At 48.1% G+C, this 17,872-nt stretch overlaps 8 protein-coding genes across 8 annotated transcripts; 5 read left to right on the top strand and 3 right to left on the bottom strand.

Annotated features, from left to right (window-relative positions):
- Positions 1-3,322: 3,322 nt before the first annotated feature.
- Positions 3,323-5,110, bottom strand: CTRU02_202621 (reverse transcriptase domain protein; the record flags this gene model as incomplete). The annotated part of the gene is made up of 4 exons (XM_070204063.1): positions 3,323-3,499; positions 3,616-3,758; positions 4,111-4,279; positions 4,310-5,110. 4 exons carry the CDS (start codon positions 5,108-5,110, stop codon positions 3,323-3,325), a joined length of 1,290 nt encoding a protein of 429 aa, XP_070062645.1.
- A 458-nt stretch (positions 5,111-5,568) lies between these two features.
- Positions 5,569-5,772, top strand: CTRU02_202620 (uncharacterized protein; the record flags this gene model as incomplete). Its single annotated transcript, XM_070204062.1, has 1 exon — positions 5,569-5,772. One exon carries the CDS (start codon positions 5,569-5,571, stop codon positions 5,770-5,772), a length of 204 nt encoding a protein of 67 aa, XP_070062644.1.
- Positions 5,773-5,969: 197 nt separating this feature from the next.
- On the top strand, positions 5,970-6,338 carry CTRU02_202619 (uncharacterized protein; the record flags this gene model as incomplete). Its single annotated transcript, XM_036720033.1, has 1 exon — positions 5,970-6,338. One exon carries the CDS (start codon positions 5,970-5,972, stop codon positions 6,336-6,338), a length of 369 nt encoding a protein of 122 aa, XP_036588735.1.
- A 910-nt stretch (positions 6,339-7,248) lies between these two features.
- Positions 7,249-8,576, bottom strand: CTRU02_202618 (putative alcohol dehydrogenase, zinc-containing; the record flags this gene model as incomplete). The annotated part of the gene is made up of 4 exons (XM_036720032.1): positions 7,249-7,382; positions 7,439-7,614; positions 7,662-8,344; positions 8,493-8,576. 4 exons carry the CDS (start codon positions 8,574-8,576, stop codon positions 7,249-7,251), a joined length of 1,077 nt encoding a protein of 358 aa, XP_036588734.1.
- A 1,607-nt stretch (positions 8,577-10,183) lies between these two features.
- Positions 10,184-10,968, bottom strand: CTRU02_202617 (uncharacterized protein; the record flags this gene model as incomplete). Its single annotated transcript, XM_036720031.1, has 2 exons — positions 10,184-10,236; positions 10,293-10,968. 2 exons carry the CDS (start codon positions 10,966-10,968, stop codon positions 10,184-10,186), a joined length of 729 nt encoding a protein of 242 aa, XP_036588733.1.
- Positions 10,969-13,373: 2,405 nt separating this feature from the next.
- On the top strand, positions 13,374-13,727 carry CTRU02_202616 (uncharacterized protein; the record flags this gene model as incomplete). The annotated part of the gene is made up of 1 exon (XM_036720030.1): positions 13,374-13,727. One exon carries the CDS (start codon positions 13,374-13,376, stop codon positions 13,725-13,727), a length of 354 nt encoding a protein of 117 aa, XP_036588732.1.
- Positions 13,728-14,993: 1,266 nt separating this feature from the next.
- CTRU02_202615 (uncharacterized protein) lies at positions 14,994-15,485 on the top strand (the record flags this gene model as incomplete). Its single annotated transcript, XM_036720029.1, has 1 exon — positions 14,994-15,485. One exon carries the CDS (start codon positions 14,994-14,996, stop codon positions 15,483-15,485), a length of 492 nt encoding a protein of 163 aa, XP_036588731.1.
- A 1,157-nt stretch (positions 15,486-16,642) lies between these two features.
- On the top strand, positions 16,643-17,647 carry CTRU02_202614 (PhlG protein; the record flags this gene model as incomplete). The annotated part of the gene is made up of 1 exon (XM_036720028.1): positions 16,643-17,647. One exon carries the CDS (start codon positions 16,643-16,645, stop codon positions 17,645-17,647), a length of 1,005 nt encoding a protein of 334 aa, XP_036588730.1.
- Positions 17,648-17,872: the final 225 nt, after the last annotated feature.

The raw sequence follows: 17,872 nt of genomic DNA, 5'->3' as shown, positions 1-17,872 counted from the left end.
TGAAAAACTGGATGACACTTCATAGTGTCTAGTAGTGCGAGTTTGAAGTTAACGTTAGATACCTTCTTCGTAATTTCGAAGGGTCCAAGTTTCTTAAAGTCTAACTTATCGCTTAGTCGTTTTGTTTTGATGTTCCGGCGGAGAAGGTATGCGCTATCCCCCTCCTTCAGAGTTAGTCCCTCAACTCTTATCTTGTCAGCGTATTTGCACATGCGTTCGCGCACAAATTCAAGGTCTCTAGGAAGATCTCGTTAGATTTCCTTGAGTTTGTTAATATCTGCCACAGCTTTCAGAGCTGTTGGGCCTTGTCGGGGTTGTCCATAGGCTGTCGGGTTGAATCCGTAGTTCAAGTAGAATGGTGATTCTTTTATACTTTCTCCTACTGCGCTGTTGTAAGCAAACTAGGCCATAGGTAGCAGTTAGACCTAGTTGTTTTGCTAATAGTTAACGTAGCAGCGTAGGTAGGTTTCCATGATCTAATTGATTCGTTCTATCTGGCCATCGGTTTGCAGATGGAAAGCGGTAGACATCTTGTAATCAGATCCTAGCTGCAAGATCAGGGATCTCCAAAACTTGGAAGTAAACAGCTTGTCTCTATCGGATACGATTTCCTTCGGCATTCCATATTAGCTTACGATCACCTACAGAAACTTATAAGCAAGGTCTTCTACAGTGCTTAACTCCATATACGGAATAAAGTATAAATACTTTGTAAGTCTGTCGACGATGACGAGGACACTGTCGTAGTAGACGTTAGTCATCGGTTCTCGGGACTTAGGTAACTTAGTGACGAAGTCCAGCGAGATAGATTCCCATACGGTTTGCGGCACTAGGAGCGGCTGTATCTTTCCATAAGGCTAATGTCGGCTGGGTTTGCTTTTTGCGCAAACCTCACAGTCCTTAATCGCTAAAGATACTTCTTGTCGTATAGCCGTTTTGTCGTAGTATTGACGGATGCGTTTCCACGTTTTGGTTACGCCTTGGTGACCATGTGCGGGTGCGGAGTGTATCTCCCTAATGGCTTCAGGAGACATCCTTCCAGTCGTGCTGGTACTGTCTCTTCTGGCCATCATTAAGAGTCTGGCTGCTGGCACAAGGTCTCCGTTTTTGTCTGTTTTGAGGATAACTCGGGTTTCCTCAGGTACCTGGACCTCATGGTCCGGTCTTCGGCTGAGGGCGTCGGCCCTGCCGTTCTCCTTGCCCTTTCGGTAGATGATTCTGAAATTGAATTCTGACAAGAATTCGGACCATCGAATTTATCGTTTGTTAAGATCTTTCGATGTGGTGAAGTGTGCGAGATTCTTATAGTCGGTGTATACTTTAACCTCGTACTTAGTTCCTGAGAGTTGCGGTCTCCATTCTTTGAATGCCTCGATAATTGCCATAAGTTCCTTGTCATATATCTGGTAGTTAAGTTCTAGGCCGTATAACTTGCGTGAGAAGAAGGCGCAAGGGTGTAGTCGTCCTTCGTCGTCTCGTTAGCCTAGTTGTCCTCCTATAGCGTAGTCTGAGGAGTCGGTCTCGACTTCGAATGGTTTCTCGGGGTTTAGTATAACAAGTATTGGTTCCGATGTGACTTGTTGTTTGATCTCGTTAAAGGCTTGTTCTTGTTTTTCTTCCCATTGCCAGGGAACATCTTTCTTCGAGAGTCTCGTGAGAGGGTCGTTTTTGTCTAAGTACCCTTCTAGGAACCGTCGGTAGTAGTTTACATATCTAATAAAGGATTATACATCCTTAACGTTCTGTAGTATAGGCTAGTCTCGTACTGCTACGATTTTGTCTTTAGACATTTTGAGGATTCCTAGGGCTATCGTAAAACCTAGGAATTCGACTTCTTTAGCGTGAAACTTGCTCTTCTCGGGTTCTACTAGGAGTTTAGCGTCTTGCAGTTTCCGCAGTACTTGGTGTACGTGTTTTTTGTGGTCTTCCAGAGTCTTGGAGAAGATTAGGATGTCGTCGAGGTAAACTACGACGAACACATCTAGAAATTCTCGTAAGACGTGGTTGATCATCGTCTGGAATGTCGCGGGTGCGTTGGTGAGTCCGAAGGGCATCACAAGGTACTCGTAATATCCTCGGCGTGTTCGAAACGCTGTCTTCCATTCTTCACCTGATTTCATCCGGATCAGGTTATAGGCTCCTTTTAGGTCGAGTGCTGTAAACCACTGTGCTCCGTGCAACAGGTCTCGTAGTTCGGAGATGAGCGGTAGTAGGTAGCAGTTCTTGATCGTAATGTCGTTGAGTTTCCGGTAGTCGACGCAGAGTCGTAGTTTGCCGTTCTTTTTTAGTACGAACAGGATTGGGTATCCCGCTGGTGATATAGAGGGTCTGATATATCCCTTCTGTAGATTTTCTTTGAGGTAAGCGTCGAGTGCTTCCATTTCTTTCTGGTTGAGTCCGTAGATTGCTTCTAGCTTTGGCTCCTTCCCTTCCTTAAGGGGTATCTCGTGGTCGTAGTTGCTGTATTCCGGGAGTCCGGTCTCGAGTTCTTCGGCGAATAGCTTCTGGTATTGCCGGTATTCTTCTGGGATAGACAGAAGTCGGTCTTCCTTGCCGATGTCTGTTGCTAATAACGTCCTGGCGTTTGCATCCTTGATCCGTAGGTATGCTAGAAATCTCTTCGCTTCAGGAGTCTTGAGAGGTTCGTTTAAGGCACCGTTCCGTAGTTGCTTCTCAGTAACTGAATCCTGGTCCCAATGGAGTTGGCCTGTTCTCCAATCTATCCGTGGGTTACTGTCGTATAACCATGGTCTTCCAAGGATGACATCGTACTTGTCTCCTATCTCCGTAATATCGAAGTTGAGTCGCTCATTCTGGCCATGGATCTGCATTGGGAGTTGCGCTGTCTCCATAACAATGCGTCCTCCGCCGTACTAGACTTGTTCTCCTTCAACGGTGCTGAGTTCGTAGCAGTCTTCGGCTGCTTTTCTTTTCTAGGTTATCTTTCTTTCATTCACCGTTCTTGGTGATATGAAGTTTCCTTGGGCTCCGCTGTCGATCATGGCGGTAGCTATTCTTCCGTTGAGCTGTATTTGGACTTGTATATGCTCGTGTCGTTGTGTCGTGGGCGTCGTTGCGCTACATAGGGACCTTGTCTAGGCTGCCTGTCGTTATCCCTTGTCTTCGGTAGGCAAGTCTAGTTTTTTAACTGCTTGTCCGTTCCTTGTTCGTCGTTTTCTTGCTGTTTCTTCCATGCTTCGTCTTTCTTGATATAGTAGACTCGGCACTGGTCTTGGTAGCAGTAATACTACTGTATTTCTTCGTCAGAGTCCTCTCCAGAGCTGGTGTCGTTGACTAAAGCGACTTCAAAGGCGACTTCCAGTTAGGCATGTTGGCGGGCAACATCGCGAGGTGTTTCCGAGTCGTTGGGGGTGTTCTTGGTCGTTTCTGATTCGACCTGTTCTTCTAGTTCTTGGTTGATTTGGCGGATCCGTGCGGGATCTCCTTGTGCATGTTGTCGTCGTTCGATGTATGCGTCTAGCGCACCGAGTTGTCGTTGCTACATAGGGTTTTGTAAGTCCTGTTGAATCCGCTACAGGTTGGCTTGTCGTCCTGCGTAGAGGAGGTTTAGTCTTCGCTAATTGTCTTGTTCTAATTCCTCGTTATCGTTTATACTGTCAAGCTATTCGATTGTCTTGCGCTCGATTTTGCTGTTGCTTCTATATCCCACAGCGAGGGTCCGTTTAGGTGCGTTGGTAGTGTCGTAACCAGATCGTTCTTGAGGTTTCTAGGGGTACCATCCTGCGTATTCCTTACTGCTAGAGTGGATATAGCAGTTGTCATCGAAGCAAGTAGTCTAGTTAAGTTGTTCATGAGGGATCGTCTTCGTAGCGATACTCGCTTATCGTTTCTCTAGTACCGGTTGGAAGCGTTCCTTCTTAGGTAACCTGCATTCGTATGCTAGGTATCTAATCTTCTAGCAGTTATAATACTATCTATCTTTCTTCCAACTATCATTCTTTTTATCGTTTCTCTATATAGTACTAAGGTCTATTAGTCTACTATAGTGACTATAAGCAGTACTTTGTCGGGGGTTGTTCTAGTTATTACGGGGTCTATTATCGTTTCGCTGGTTGTTAAACTAGTACTGAGGCTGCTACTGGTACTTACGTCCTAAGTTAGGGTTTTGTCGTTTTTCGCCTCTTTCCCTTCGTCGTTCGAAAAGCCGGTTGTCGATTTTGATGGCGAGTTCGGCGTACTGGAGAAAGTCGTCAGGTCGATCAATCTTGATGATCTCGTCCTTGACTTCGTCTTTTAGTCCTTGATAGAATATGAAGATCTTGGTTTCCTCGGTAAGGTCGAGTTAAACGCTAAGTTGTCGGAAATTAGCAGAGTAGTCTTTGGCGGACTTAGTCTGCTTAAGTTGTGCTAGATCTCGTTTGGCTTGTCGCTTTTCGTCGGGGTCTTGGAAGAGTGACCTGAGCGCGTCCTCGAATCCTTTAAAATTGGCGTAGATGTCGCGGGTCTCGGTAGTGCACTCGTCGAGGGTCTCGCATTTTAGGTACTCTTCCTGGATTGGTTCAAACCACTTGAGGGCCTTTCCTCGGAGGTAGGTAGCTGCGTGTACTGCTTTTTCGGTCTCGTTGGTGAAATCTCCGTGGTGAAAGTTCTGGTAGTTTTTGACCTGAATCAGGAATCCTTTAAGGGTCCCGGGGGTTCCGTCGTAGGTGACAGGCGTACTGAGCTTGAGCTTTTGTCGTCCTCCGTGGACGGGCGTGGTGACGATGTTGGCGGCGGCCCGGAGGGTGGTGATTTCCCCCTGGAGTTCCTGGATCTTCCGGAGGTTGGCGTCCCCCTTGATGTCTTCTTCCAGCTTCTTGTAGGCCTGTCTAGCGTGCTGGAGTTGCTTGTTGAGGTTTTCTATTGCTTGTCGGTTTTCGTTGACGATTTTCTGCATGTCTTTTGTCTCGGCTTCTTGTTTCTGGATTATGCGTCGGAGCTTATCGTAGCTTTCCTTGGTGAAAGAGCTATCTCCATCGGAGTCGTACTTGAGGTCCGGCATGTCGAAGTCCTCAGTGTTGGCGGGCTCCTGCGCGAGGCTCTGAGGCTGGTTGCGCGAAGAGGATGAGGATCCTGGAGTGGGTGATTTGGCAGAAGCGCGAGAAGACATCTTGTCTATACTGTTTAGTAGTTCTCAAAAGGTGACTTACTGAACAGGAGCAATCAAAGTGTTACGGCCAGCTAACTGACAGTGGGTTTGTGTTAGCAGTAAGTCAGGGATTGAGAGTAGTAACAGTCGTTCCGTGGTCCTGGTCGAATAGATCGTAGATCTTCAAAGGGCTTGGTGATCAGTCAAGGCCTCAACAAGAGTCGTAGAGTAGTTCGTCACTTAGGATAGCTGAAAGTACCGGTGAGGGTAGTCACGAAGTTGATTGCTGAAGAACTAGGAAAGGTAGGACTCGAGAGGACTCGAGTCCCAACTATATACAAGTCTGGTTCCATGCTGAACACTTCCTGATCCTGGGGGACCGACACCCAGGACGTCGGTCCATCGCCATGGACCGCCCTTGGCACCGTCGGTTTGATTGATTGATTGATTGATTCCTACACGGTTATGAAGCCGCTCTTATGCTAGCAGCTATGCCCGGAAAGCGGGGTTTGGCAGACAGCCGAAGCATCGACGATAAACCGCGACGCCCCACTTCGCCCTGTTGTTGGATCAGGACCAGCTGTCCCCAAGCTCCCACTATGCTATCTATTCTTGTGTGTTTATGCCCTCTGTTGAAGATTGTTGTCCTCCTGCCTGCTCTCTCGCTTGGTGTTGCCTTCTAGAATCCTTCTTTCGCGTCCTCCTACTTCGGTTCTGTTGGTGCTAGGCACTATGTCTGGTTCTATATACCTATAGTCTCCCCCCAGCCCTCAGCTTCGTCTCTTTATCTTGTCCGCATCCTCTCAGACTCGCATGTGCTATATCTCAGTTGAATCTGTAAATCTTTTTGTTGCCTCATGCTGGGTTCCTATGTGGCTCTATGTTTCCATCTTTCGACCACCACCTCCATCCACCGCCTGGAGTCGGACTCAATCCGCAAAACACAATGCTCCAACCGCTTCGATTCGTCCGATTACTAAGTATGAGAGCTCGTACACAGATTCCGCAGACATTGTCATACGTTGAAGGGGCGACAATCCTTCTTCGCGGAGGGGGCGACAGGGGACCAATCTGTCTGCAAACTGTAGTATTTTGTGGCATCGATCGTAGCATGCCTGGTGTCTGGTGCTTTCTCTATGCAGGAGGTGATACCGTTCTGTCGGGCTTGTCGTCGTTGTTGTCGCGGGACGTTGCAAACTTTGTCGGGGGTGATAGGCGACCCATAACCTATCGGTGGCTGTGGTGTTGATGTTTGTTTGGGCTTGGTCGTTGTGCTCACGTGATAGCCCGTGACTCAACCGCGGTGGTGTCGATGGTGTTGTCTATTGACGTGTCATACTTTGTGGCTTGCTCTCGAATTTTTCGTGGTCAGAGCCCGCCCGCGGCCACGAGCAGGCTCTTTGGGAGCAGAATCAATGCCGAGGATGACATTATGCCCAAAGTGACCTCTGAGAGCGCGAGCGGGCGTGGTTTGATCAATTTGATGCTGTTTTCAAAAATTTCGTTCTCGCTGTTGTTGATGTTTTTTTGGCACCGTCGGTCCTGTCCCAGGACCGCTTATCGTCCGTCGGTCCTGCTTATCGTCACGTGACCTGTATCCTAGTTCTTCCGTTCCGTGGGGGTTGTTACGACGTAACGGCTGACGGCCGTCCCTATAACCGCTGAGCCCCTGCGGGGTCGTCGTCAGTGGTCTGTTAACTGTCGGGTCGTAACACTTACTTTATACACCTTTAGAGAGATTAGCTTGGCTGGTCAGACTCAGGGTCAAAAAGCTTCTTGAGATTAGGGCTGGGGAGTGTAGACAGGTCTACAAATCCTCACAGCCCCTCCAAGTAAATCTGACAGTAACTAAAGTTAATGTCAGCTTCTATCAGCACAGAAATTTTTTTCCCCCATATATTCTTTAATAAAACAGAAGATACAGAACTAACACCCTGAAGCTTCCACTAATCATTGCAATATGCTAACAGACACATCCCAGGCCATTCCATTTAAGGCTCTTCAAGATATGAAAGACTGCCAAGACTTTACAAGAAATCGGTCATGAAATCATTCGAATTGACACCTTTGACTACAAATGATATATAACTCCTACAAAATTGATGCTGGTAAATGAATAGACTTGGTCTGCTTTCAGGCCGTTACGAAGAAGCCCCTTCCTATGCCGCCGCATTGAGATCAACCAGAACCTTGACCTGGTTGTCCTTGTCTGTGATAAGCGCAGTTATTCCTTTCTCTAGCAAGTCCTCAAGTGGGATTTTTCTGGTAATCATAGCCGCTGGCCTTAAAGCACCTATGGAAGTTGTCAGTTCGAAGCCGTCACTTTTGCATCTGCTCACATCTTCTTACCAGTTCTCAAATTTTCAATCACAGCCTGATAATCAGCCTTTTGGTAGCCTAGCACGGACTTGTACGAGCTTTCCTTCCATGTGATCCAGTTAGGGTTAAACGGAATCTCCTTTTCCCAAATAGCGACATTGACCACAGTCCCTCGGGTCTTGACTGATTGGCATGCTGCTTTAACACTATCATATTGTCAGCGTTGTCCCACCATCCGTGTAAGAAGCCATACCTAGCAGGTACTCCGGCGCAATCAAATACGTAATCGGCACCAACGCCATTCGTGATGGCAAACGTCTCCTTCACAACATCTTGCTCTTTCGGGTTGATAATGTCCGTTGCGCCGAATTCTTTTGCGAATCGTTGACGAGCAGTCGCAATCTCTGCAACTATAATCTTTTTTACCCCCTTACTGACCAAGCACAGGACCGCAGCAAGGCCGATCGGTCCTCCGCCCATGATCAGCACCGTGGAATCAGGCGTAATATTCACGGCAGACACGGCATGCCAAGAAATAGAAAGCGGCTCCACCAGGGCGCCCAGCTCGAGGGGCACGCCGTCGGGCAGGGGAAAGACTTGATCAGCAGGTACCGACACCGCCTCGCTCAGTCCGCCGCCTCCGCCACTAAGGCCGATGAAGCCGCCCGTATGGCATACGTTTTCGGCGCCACTCGTGCAGGCAGCGCACTTGCCGCAGTAGACGGTCGGCTGCACTGCACATGGCTGGCCGATTTTGATGTTGCCCTCCGCTTTGACCTCGGAGCCAATCTCCTTGATGACACCGGAGAACTCATGGCCCAGTGTGACGGGGATGGTTTCGCCTGTCACAGGGTGCCTGGAGGCGGGGCAGAAATTGGGGCCGCCGAGGTATTCGTGGAGATCAGTTCCGCAAATTCCGACAAATGCTGGAGCAATCTGGGGTAAAAAACAGAAAAGGTAAATATTGGGTTCAACTCCAGAAAATTATCACTACGTAGTAATGAGTTCTTCCCCGCGCGGGGTCTGAGGTTGGGACTCAATGTGGTTCATGCACGAGGGATAGGTGGCTCAAGCTTGATCTTACCTTGATCTGGTTGGGTCCGCAAGGGGGTTCAGGCACTTGCTCGATGCGAATGTCCTCTTTTCCGTAGTATCTTGCAGCTCTCATGTTGATGGATAGTCTTGCGAGTTAAAGATGTTTAGCGATGCTGAAGTGATAAGTTAAGTTTGTTAATAGGAAGTTGGATGAACGGACGCATGGTAACGGGCTACTTATGCTGCCTTCCATTGTGGCGTTACTTTCATCGTCCAAAGTCCCGAGCCCCGGAACTCTCTCGGGGATCGCTGCGGAAATAGTTATCAGACGTATCATCGTATGATTAGCACATACTGACAAGCCAGTTCCATTGCCCCGCACCGTCAGCCCACGTGCTTGGCAAGCGTCGAAGTCAGGTTTCTTGGTCTGAACTCTAGATGCCATGCAGAGCATCTCATCGCGGATTCATACGACGATTAGCCGGGCCGTTGTTTAACAGGCCTGAGTCTGATACCCCTGGCAGACTGCGTGAGGGTCAATAACTACACTCAACGTCATCATGCACGTATGCAACTTCGCAGTAGGAATAAGCATTTCCAACCACTATGGTGAATGTTCTACGCAGGCAATGCGACGGAAAGCATCACCAACTCGCATTCTATTACATGGAACTGAATTAGTGTCAAATAATTTGAGAATTGTCTATTCAATTCTACCCCTGCCGATTTCTCTGATGAGATACTTTAACAACAACAGGTGTTGTTTGAACGTCCCAGAAAACAGTGAGTTCCTGAAAATCCGTGTCCTAGAATGAGCGGATTCAAGCCCGGATACTCGCGATTCACAATCCTCTACATTCTCTGACATTTCAAGAGGCCGTATCTTTCTTCTGTAGCCATCGACCAAGCATACCGGACCGACTTTTCGCTGCAAAAGTATGAAATGTTAAAACTCCATTCGAGTTGACCAGGTGTTACCTCCAGACAACGGCTGTCGCCGCGTTCTAAACAATCCGGCATAAAACTAAAGAAGCTCTTCTCGTAGACTTTACATGCTTCTGAGACTTGAGGAATTCCATTGGCTTTGATTGTAAAGGTGTTGAATTGTTGGGTTCCCTGCTGAGCGACGCAGCTGAGGCCTACGTCGATGGGTGGTGGACGCTTTGGGCCACCTGCCGAAACAAGAGCCGCAGTGAAAGCGAAGAGTAGCGTTGCCGTGAGCTGCATTGTACTATTTTGATTGAGAGCTTTGTTGGTGTACTCGACGTCGTGGGATGTTTCAGATTTTCGAGTGATGATTTCTTCAGTGACGTTGGAAATAGTATGGAAGTATTGTATTGCAGGCCCTGAGTAAATGTTTGTCAAGAGACATGTAGCAGAGAACGGCTTGATCAAGAATCCATGGAGATTTTCTCCGATGTCAAGTAAAAATGCCATGGCTGGGCCAAAGCCTAAATTACTGGGAGGCAAAAGTTCAACGATTTCAGCGCCTGACATGGTAATAGGTCGGCCATTAATAATTTATGAACTTTGAAACTGGATTGAAAATAGTGTGTAGAACCGATAAAATATGTGAAACCAGAAAAGTATGGGTATCTAACATAAAGGGATCTATCTAGAGCGTTTCTAACTGCTTTTTTCTTCTTCTCGTGAACCCAAGGCATTGCTTCTAGCTTTCTTATACCAGAGCACAGCCCAACTCCATCTAAGCCAACCCCAGAAACGGTTGCACCAAGTCGACTACCATAGATTCCATCTGTTGCTATTGAGCGCAATCTTGCCTATTTGCTTGACTGCGAATAATCAGCGCACTGTCCTCAAGAACTTTGGGGAATCACGGAAAACTTACCATCCGACCAAGTCATGGGCTCTTTGGTCTCGCTTGCAGACTGTCGCCATAGTCTTGCCATCCAACTGGCCACGAGAAGATCCATCTCCTTGTCCTCCATCGCAACCTTGATCTCAAGCTGGGGCAACCCCGTCAAGTTCTTCTTCTCATCCCGCTTCGCCACGGTCTCGACGGCAATGATGTCGCCCTGCATGTTCTTCCAGTGAATCTCGTTCGCGTGCTTGAGCTGTTGCACTGCGCTCTCGCCGGCCTTGAAGTGGTCCTTTACCTTCCACGAAGATACGCCCGGCACGAGATGATTTTGCTTGTACGTCCTCTTCGAACTCATTTTCCCCTCTATGACTACCACGTCGTGGAGTTTGGCCATGTCAAATCCCGTCAGCGGGTCGAGCGAAATGTCGTAAATATGGTCGAGCCTTGTCCTGATCTTATCGCCACCGGCCGAGGAAGTAACCCTGTAGGCGACTTTTTGCAAAGCGTAAATGATTGATTTTGCCTCGCAGACATTGTTGCTGAGCTCGTACAGCGCACGAGGTGGATCGGTGTTGGCGAAGATGGTTGTCCGGTCTAGGAAGAGTGTCGGTGTTTCTCCGCAGCTGAGTTGCACCCTAGACTCGTTGACTGTATCGTCGTATGTAGGCGGCTTGACATCGCCGACATCCAGCATAGAGGACATGAGAGGCAGTATGTAGTTTGTTTAACTTGTGTGTGTGTGTGTGTGTTTGTTGAGACGTAGCAAGTCAATCCCTTAATGGTCAAAGGTTGTGTTGGTGGATGGTAATTAGGTGTCTAATGTACGAACATCATCCATCCCATGAGAGGGCATGAGCTGAAGATATATCCGGGGAAACACCTCGTCGAAAACCATAAAAACAGTTATATCGCTATCATGAGGATTAGGCATACCATTTTGTTTCACCGCCTAGCAATTCCGGCGGCTACGGGTGGCTGTGCTGCAAGTTGAGGTCATTCCACTATTCCAGCGCCAATGTGCACTGGAGCCAAGGAGAATAGTGCGCCCTGTAAGGCGATATTCTTACTTATACTGGTGTAGGCACCAATGTTCCATGCTATTAAACCGGGCATGATCTGCGCGCATTTGGACGATCCACACTGCTTTTCAATAGGGTCCGTTCCGGTTAGTAAGCGACAGTGACACTGCCACCGCTATTGGGCTTTATTCCACAGGGGACGGGTACCATGGAAGGAATGGAAGGCTTAGGGGGGCGCGGTCGTTGTCTCTGGTTGGGAGGCGATTCAAGCTTCTGACATGACGCAAAATTCGTATGTTTCCTGCCTTAGTCTATTATACCGTTCCTCGTCGGTTATGCTCCGTGTTACTCGGTTGAGTGCAGCCATCTCAGTATTTGGTTGCAAGTCATTTCTTTTACCAGCCATTGATCATGCTTGGGGCCGAAAGGATGCAATTAACTAGGCTGTGTTGACTTCTTCAATTGACACCCAGCGATGATGCATTTCTCGTCTGAGCAGGTCAAGGCCGCTGTAGATGCATACCACCCACTCTCCGCGCTACAAACGTCAGAGGGTTGAAGTCATAAGTAAGATTAATTCTTAATAACGTTGCCTTCCTCGAGTCTACCAATCGAACTCGGTTGAGTGTATTTTCCAGTGTCTTCTGTTGCTGCAGTAGAATTCGAAGAGGACTCGGGCGACACGATGAGGACACCCACGAACTGTATGTGGGCAGTCTCCTGTCGCTGCTCACAAATAGACTTGTGTCCTATATCCCGTCATCAAGTAATGTGATCAAACGTTACAATGAGCTCATTCCTGTTTTGATTCTTGATGAAACTGTGATACTTGATCCGGACCTCTTGCCTGGCCCAGACTACGTCCTCAAACAAGACATCCACGATTCACATTTGGAACGGGCACTGAGAATAAAAGTGACTGTAAGAGGTTCGCGAGACAATCACTGTCCCAGGAAAATTCCGTGCTTTTGGCCAAGGATGTGCTTTTGCTGACGGGCCCGGGGCTGACGGAGGGCACTAAATCGCACAGGCTCACTTTCGATTGGGCATCTTAGAGGATGCTAGAGCCGTGACTTAACTCGTCTTGACAGCGGAGGAAATGGGGCTCTTTGACAAATGGGAATATACCGCCCCGTGCCAGCCGGGGCGGTGCATTCAAGTGCCCATTACGGATCGTATTTTTGCTGGAGATCCGCCCTGGTGGAGACGGGGATAAGCCTAAGCCGTGGACTTGGAGGTGCATAATTCGAGCATAAATGAACAGACCGCTGTTTTCGACATTATTGCCCTGTCCGTGGCGATATATAGTTATTACCGCGAGTACCCGATTCCCGTGTATATGAATTTGACAAAGCTGAGATTCTGGATGTTGTGTGGGCCAACTAGGGATTTTAGTTGAGGACGCTGGGTTTTCAGTACTTGATTTAGCGTGTTTGGGCATAGTGGCATCCTGAATTTCTTGCTGATAACTAAATCTGGGCTGACATTCATCTGTTGGGCGCCAAGTCGGAGCACGGAAAAGTTCACTATTTGGGTCTTCGCGTCATTCGTCTAGATAGCGGATAGGTAATGTCGTCACTGATCTAGCAGGTTGCAAAGCCAACTAGTTGGTCAAGGAATAGTATAACCCTTCTGCAGAACCCAGCCCTTCCTTTTGTTTATAATCGTTAACTAGTAGTTGGGTATCCGTAACTCGTGGTTAAATTTTCAGAGACAAAACAATGACCACCTGAGACGGTATCAGCATTGCAAGCGCATGCAAAATGAATGTAAATGAATTTCATGATTGATTTCTCATATGAATAGATATTTCAAATGCTTATCATTCATTTCAGCTTTTATTCTCATCTACACCGTCACTCAAGTCTCATCCCAATTAGATGCCCCCTTTGAGAGGCCTTTTTCGCGGCTGAGAGCTGTGAAAGCACTGACCACTTCAGATTATGACGAATCGTGACGCAGCTCACCGCAGAGCAGATTTTCCAGAATGCCACATCCACCACCTCAATCTACGCCCCAGGTGAACAAATCCGATTACTTTGATGATTACACCGCCAGAAAAAGACAGCGCATTTACTGAGAAAAAATAATGAGACAATTCTTGGCGAAAGCTTCTCACAACCTTGGCCTTGTCGGTCGCCCACCCATCACGGCTAGGACACCAGCCATCACGATCGCTTCAGCACAAATATCTACCGCCTCAACGGCACCGAAAAGCGGAAACACTACACAAACTGATCGGAACCAAGCTCAAGGTACTGAGGATCACAAACGGTCTCATACAATCAAGAAGCACAAGTCTATGGCCGAGCTAGACGAAGAGCTGCGCTTGAAACTTGAAGGCATGTCAGGCGAGGGAGGTGCCGCTGGTGTTGAGTATGAGAATGGAAAGGCGGAAGGTTTAAAAAGGGGGGTCAAGTCGAATATGTTCCGGGTCATCTGAGGTCGTTCACGCAAATTATGTCTCGCACTCGCCCTCGTCAGCAACACAAATCAACCTTCTATCGCTTCTGGCACCGCATCAGCAGTAGCGTTATTGACTGGGTTGATATTTACCAACCATGAGATACACCCCACTGAACACGACAAAATAGTCACATTGGTACTCACCATAAGAGTTAAAGGTTGTGTTTTGCCGGCTGTGGGGGGCTTTGACGTCAGCTTACGATATGGTTGATTGGCCCGTTATAGAGGGACAAGCGGCGATTCATCACTCGGCTTAACCTGCTCATGGCCTATTGCCTGAGAAATTCCGTCCCGACTTGGCTATAGCCATTCTTTTGTATAACTAACTTCATTGATATAAACATTCATTAATCAAACGCCTCCTCAGAAAATGGCGCCCTTTTTCACATACTTGGGAGAAAATAACCGCTCGGTGTAAACGCTTCATATGCAGAAAACGTCTGATCGTTGCATCGCATGAAAATATACATGCCACTTAGACTGCATGGGTAGTTTAAACGCTTTGGACAATGATTCCTTGAGAGTCAGGCTATTTGAAGCCGATCGTACTCGGTTCTTAGACTCAACGTATATGCGTTACCATTAGGCAATTTTCCCGTTGCTGCAGTCTAACACGAGAAGGATTGCCCAATGCTCCACAGGGCTGTTGTCGCCAGTCAGCCCCGTAGCATTTGCTCGTATTCGGCCAGACCGTTCTAGAGCCCCCATAAGCATATCGCTACCGCGCTGTGCCGCATCTAGCTGGGCTCTGGATGCCCTGTGAAAGCTTTGCTTCTCAATATTTGTGAACATAAACAAAATAAACTTGGGAGAGTGTTGTAAACCAGGGGCTTTACTAGAGGTGAATCCCAAAACGAGAATTCACCGGATTGCAATTCAATAACTAGATTCGGAATAGCACCAGAAGAAAGCTGGGATCAGAATCCAGTACCAACCCACCCGTAGCAGGAACACCTCAAGATCGCTTGATGGTACGCACCTAGCAGGGATCTTTGCCTAGGTCGTTGACAACTTGGCGGGGGAAAGGAGCACGGGAAGCCTCCGCCATTTGCTGTTCAACGTCACGCTAGGCCCGGCTCTTCAGGCTTGGATCTGCAGGGCAACCGTCAGCTCACAGATTTCCAAGTATTTAAATAATCATGATTTCTGCACACCGAGTACGAAACTGCGCTTTTGTCCATCGTCTTCAGACCTTAACGGCTCCCATCTAATCACACTTGATTGTTTGTTATCAACCATCAACATGCAGCTCTCTACCCTTTTCGGCGCTTCTCTCCTGGCGATCGCTTCGGCCCAGGAGACGGAGACCTCATATCCTCCCATCAACCTCGGATATTTCTCCTTCCCTCACGGAAACACATTCGTTGCCTGGTCTCCCTTTACTCCGACCAAGACCCAAGACGTCGAGCTCGTGTGTGACACCTCCGGTGCCATCAAGGGCACCGCAACATGGACGGGTATCCGAACATACAGCACCTATGTCTTCAAGCCCATCTGCCGCAATCCCTTCAACATCACTAGTGATGAGACCGGCGAGACCTACCGAAACCTTGAGTTGGCTTGCGAGGATGACAACGTCCCGCTTTACGCCCGCCCCGTTGTCACCGCTGTTGTGGACAGGGCCACCAACAAGACCATCCAGACTTGTGTTCCGGCCGTTGTCGAGGGCGACAACTACGCGACCTGCACTACCTTCCGCGGCCAGGGAGTCTCCTACGAATTTGCTTGCTCTTAAGCTATGAATAAATTAGTGTCAAGAAATACCACGGGGCATGACCGAGCGGGTTAAAATGTCGGGCTTTCAGGACCATGGAAGCTAGAACCAAAGGCGTCGACTGCTCGGGTTGATGAGTTTGCATGTATATTCTTTGATAAGCGTTATGAAAATAAACGTCTGATTTGAATCTAATCTTCGCTTCGTTTGGCCGTTTACTGGTGGGGTTGGTTGCGTCGTACAATATTTTGCCACAAGTCTATGTCCCGTCTCAAATCTGAAGGTGAACCTGCAAGACGCGTGCTTTAGAACTCAATTATTGGCTTCGATCGCTAAAATCAAAACCTAATAGATGAGATTTTCTCACCGATCTATACACTGACAAGCTTGTATTAGTACCTTTGTAAGCTTGAGCTCCCAACGTGAGATCGTACAGGCAATCGTCTCTCAATAGTGATCCTATCAAATCGTTCTTAAACCGCTTAAATACGCTGGTAATTTTACCAGCGGGCTTACTAATATTCGCTCTGATCATATGATACGTGGGCACACGGCATGAGGGAGACATGAGCTTCATCAACTCCCAGCGGACTGTTTGTGGTGGGACTCAAAGTACGAGCAATTAGAGAACTTACATCGCATCGCATTGAGGTCATGGGGCCAAGAGGTCTTCTAGATTAGGTGAAAAAGCGTTGAAAAACATGATGGACCACAGTCAACAGCAATGTTATTGACTCTGTCCCTGACCGCGTCAAACGTAGAAGAAATATATGATGTATAACCTAACCTAAAGCTCAACTGAAGTCAAGCGAACTTTCCTTCTACAAACGTGTCGTTGTGAAACTCAAGTCCTATTGGGCTAAAAAGGAGGCAGCTTTGTGTCTCAGAAGGGTGATGATGCCGCTTACTGGGGTCCGACTCGCTGAACCAGGAAAAGCCCATGCGCTTGTACCCCCTGCGTATGCAGAAGCATTTCAGAGGCAATCGCGGTTTACTATGAAATGGTATGCAAAGGCGACACGTGAGCCGAGGTCAGTGAGACATCGGATGGGGGTCAAACCTAGGGATCTCCGCACGAGCTGCCGAAGCTCTCAAATAACTCTTAAAACGGCATGCATTCATTATTCGAACCTTCTACTAACTTGATCTCATTACCATCGGCTGACACCTTCGAAGCTATGGATTCCAATCAACTACGCCAACGTACAGCTTCGCGGCTATCTGCGATCTCAGATCAACTACCCGCACCTGCTCTCCAAGCTGAGAGCACTCAAGTTTCGACCCAAATGCAGAATCCTGACAAGGATGGGTATCCAGGAAAGGTCCCAATCACCTACTACCCGCTCAACACACAAAAGATTTTCCGGTACAACGAAAACAGAATGAAGGATAAGCTTTACGCCAAGTACTGTCACAAGGAACTTTACATCTACGCCGACATACCGCAATACATCTGTCAACAGATGCCCGCAGAGGGCGTTTTGCCCATCACAGAGTGTCGTCGTCTGCTGGAGCCGGGCTACCACCCTCACGAAAATGGCTGGCGTGCCCTCTCCGACGGGACCGGGTTCGTCACGTCACGAACTCGCTTCCCCGGATCAACAGGAGACATGATCCGCTGGTGGTTCTGGTGGCATAGTGTCGAGCCTGAGCGCTACGCCCTGTGGTTTCCATATGACCACCTGAGCGCGCGCTCGACTTACGCCGACCGTCTGCACCGCACTGACTTGTCTCATACGCAAAAATGGCTCGGGTCCACGCACCGAGTAACCGAGTTCATTGGATCGACCAAGATGACTGTACATATCCACTTTGTCGACCCTGCAGAGTATGGCTTGCCATGGGAGGAGCTCAAGGCGGCAGGCTACGAGGCGGCAGTTTGTGCAGAGCTACGGGATGGATTGCTGCCGAATCTCAAGATTGGCGACTTCCTGCACCTCTGGCGGAAGACAGAAGACGGGCTTGAGCTGAGAAGTCGTTATTGGCTGGGTGGTGGCATTCATTACAAGGTATTTGGGATGAAAGTTGGAATCGATTATCTTGCTGGAGCACTTGGCTTTAAACATCGGATGGCCGGAGAAAACATCGCATATGAGCATTTCATTCATGACCAGACCGAGTTTACTAACCTGGCATCTTTCTTGCCAAGTCTGTATGCAGATCATGTAGCTGGAAGACTCTGAAATAATCAACAAGATTCTAACATGTCATACCTCAAGGATTCACGCCTACAGTCTGTGTTATACTTACTGTGGCGCAACAATGTTTAGGTATATAGTATTTAAGTATATAAGCTTCTTAGTAACTATCAGCAAGGGCTAATTACTCCTATAGTGATATTAACCAAAATATAACTTAAAATTATTACTATATAAAAGTGAAAGCTAGTAGGTAATACCAAGAGTAAC

Source organism: Colletotrichum truncatum, assembly GCF_014235925.2.
Source record: "Colletotrichum truncatum strain CMES1059 chromosome Unknown Contig_0001, whole genome shotgun sequence".
Taxonomy (NCBI): Eukaryota; Fungi; Ascomycota; class Sordariomycetes; order Glomerellales; family Glomerellaceae; genus Colletotrichum; species Colletotrichum truncatum.
This window is presented reverse-complemented; position numbering and strand designations above follow the sequence as displayed.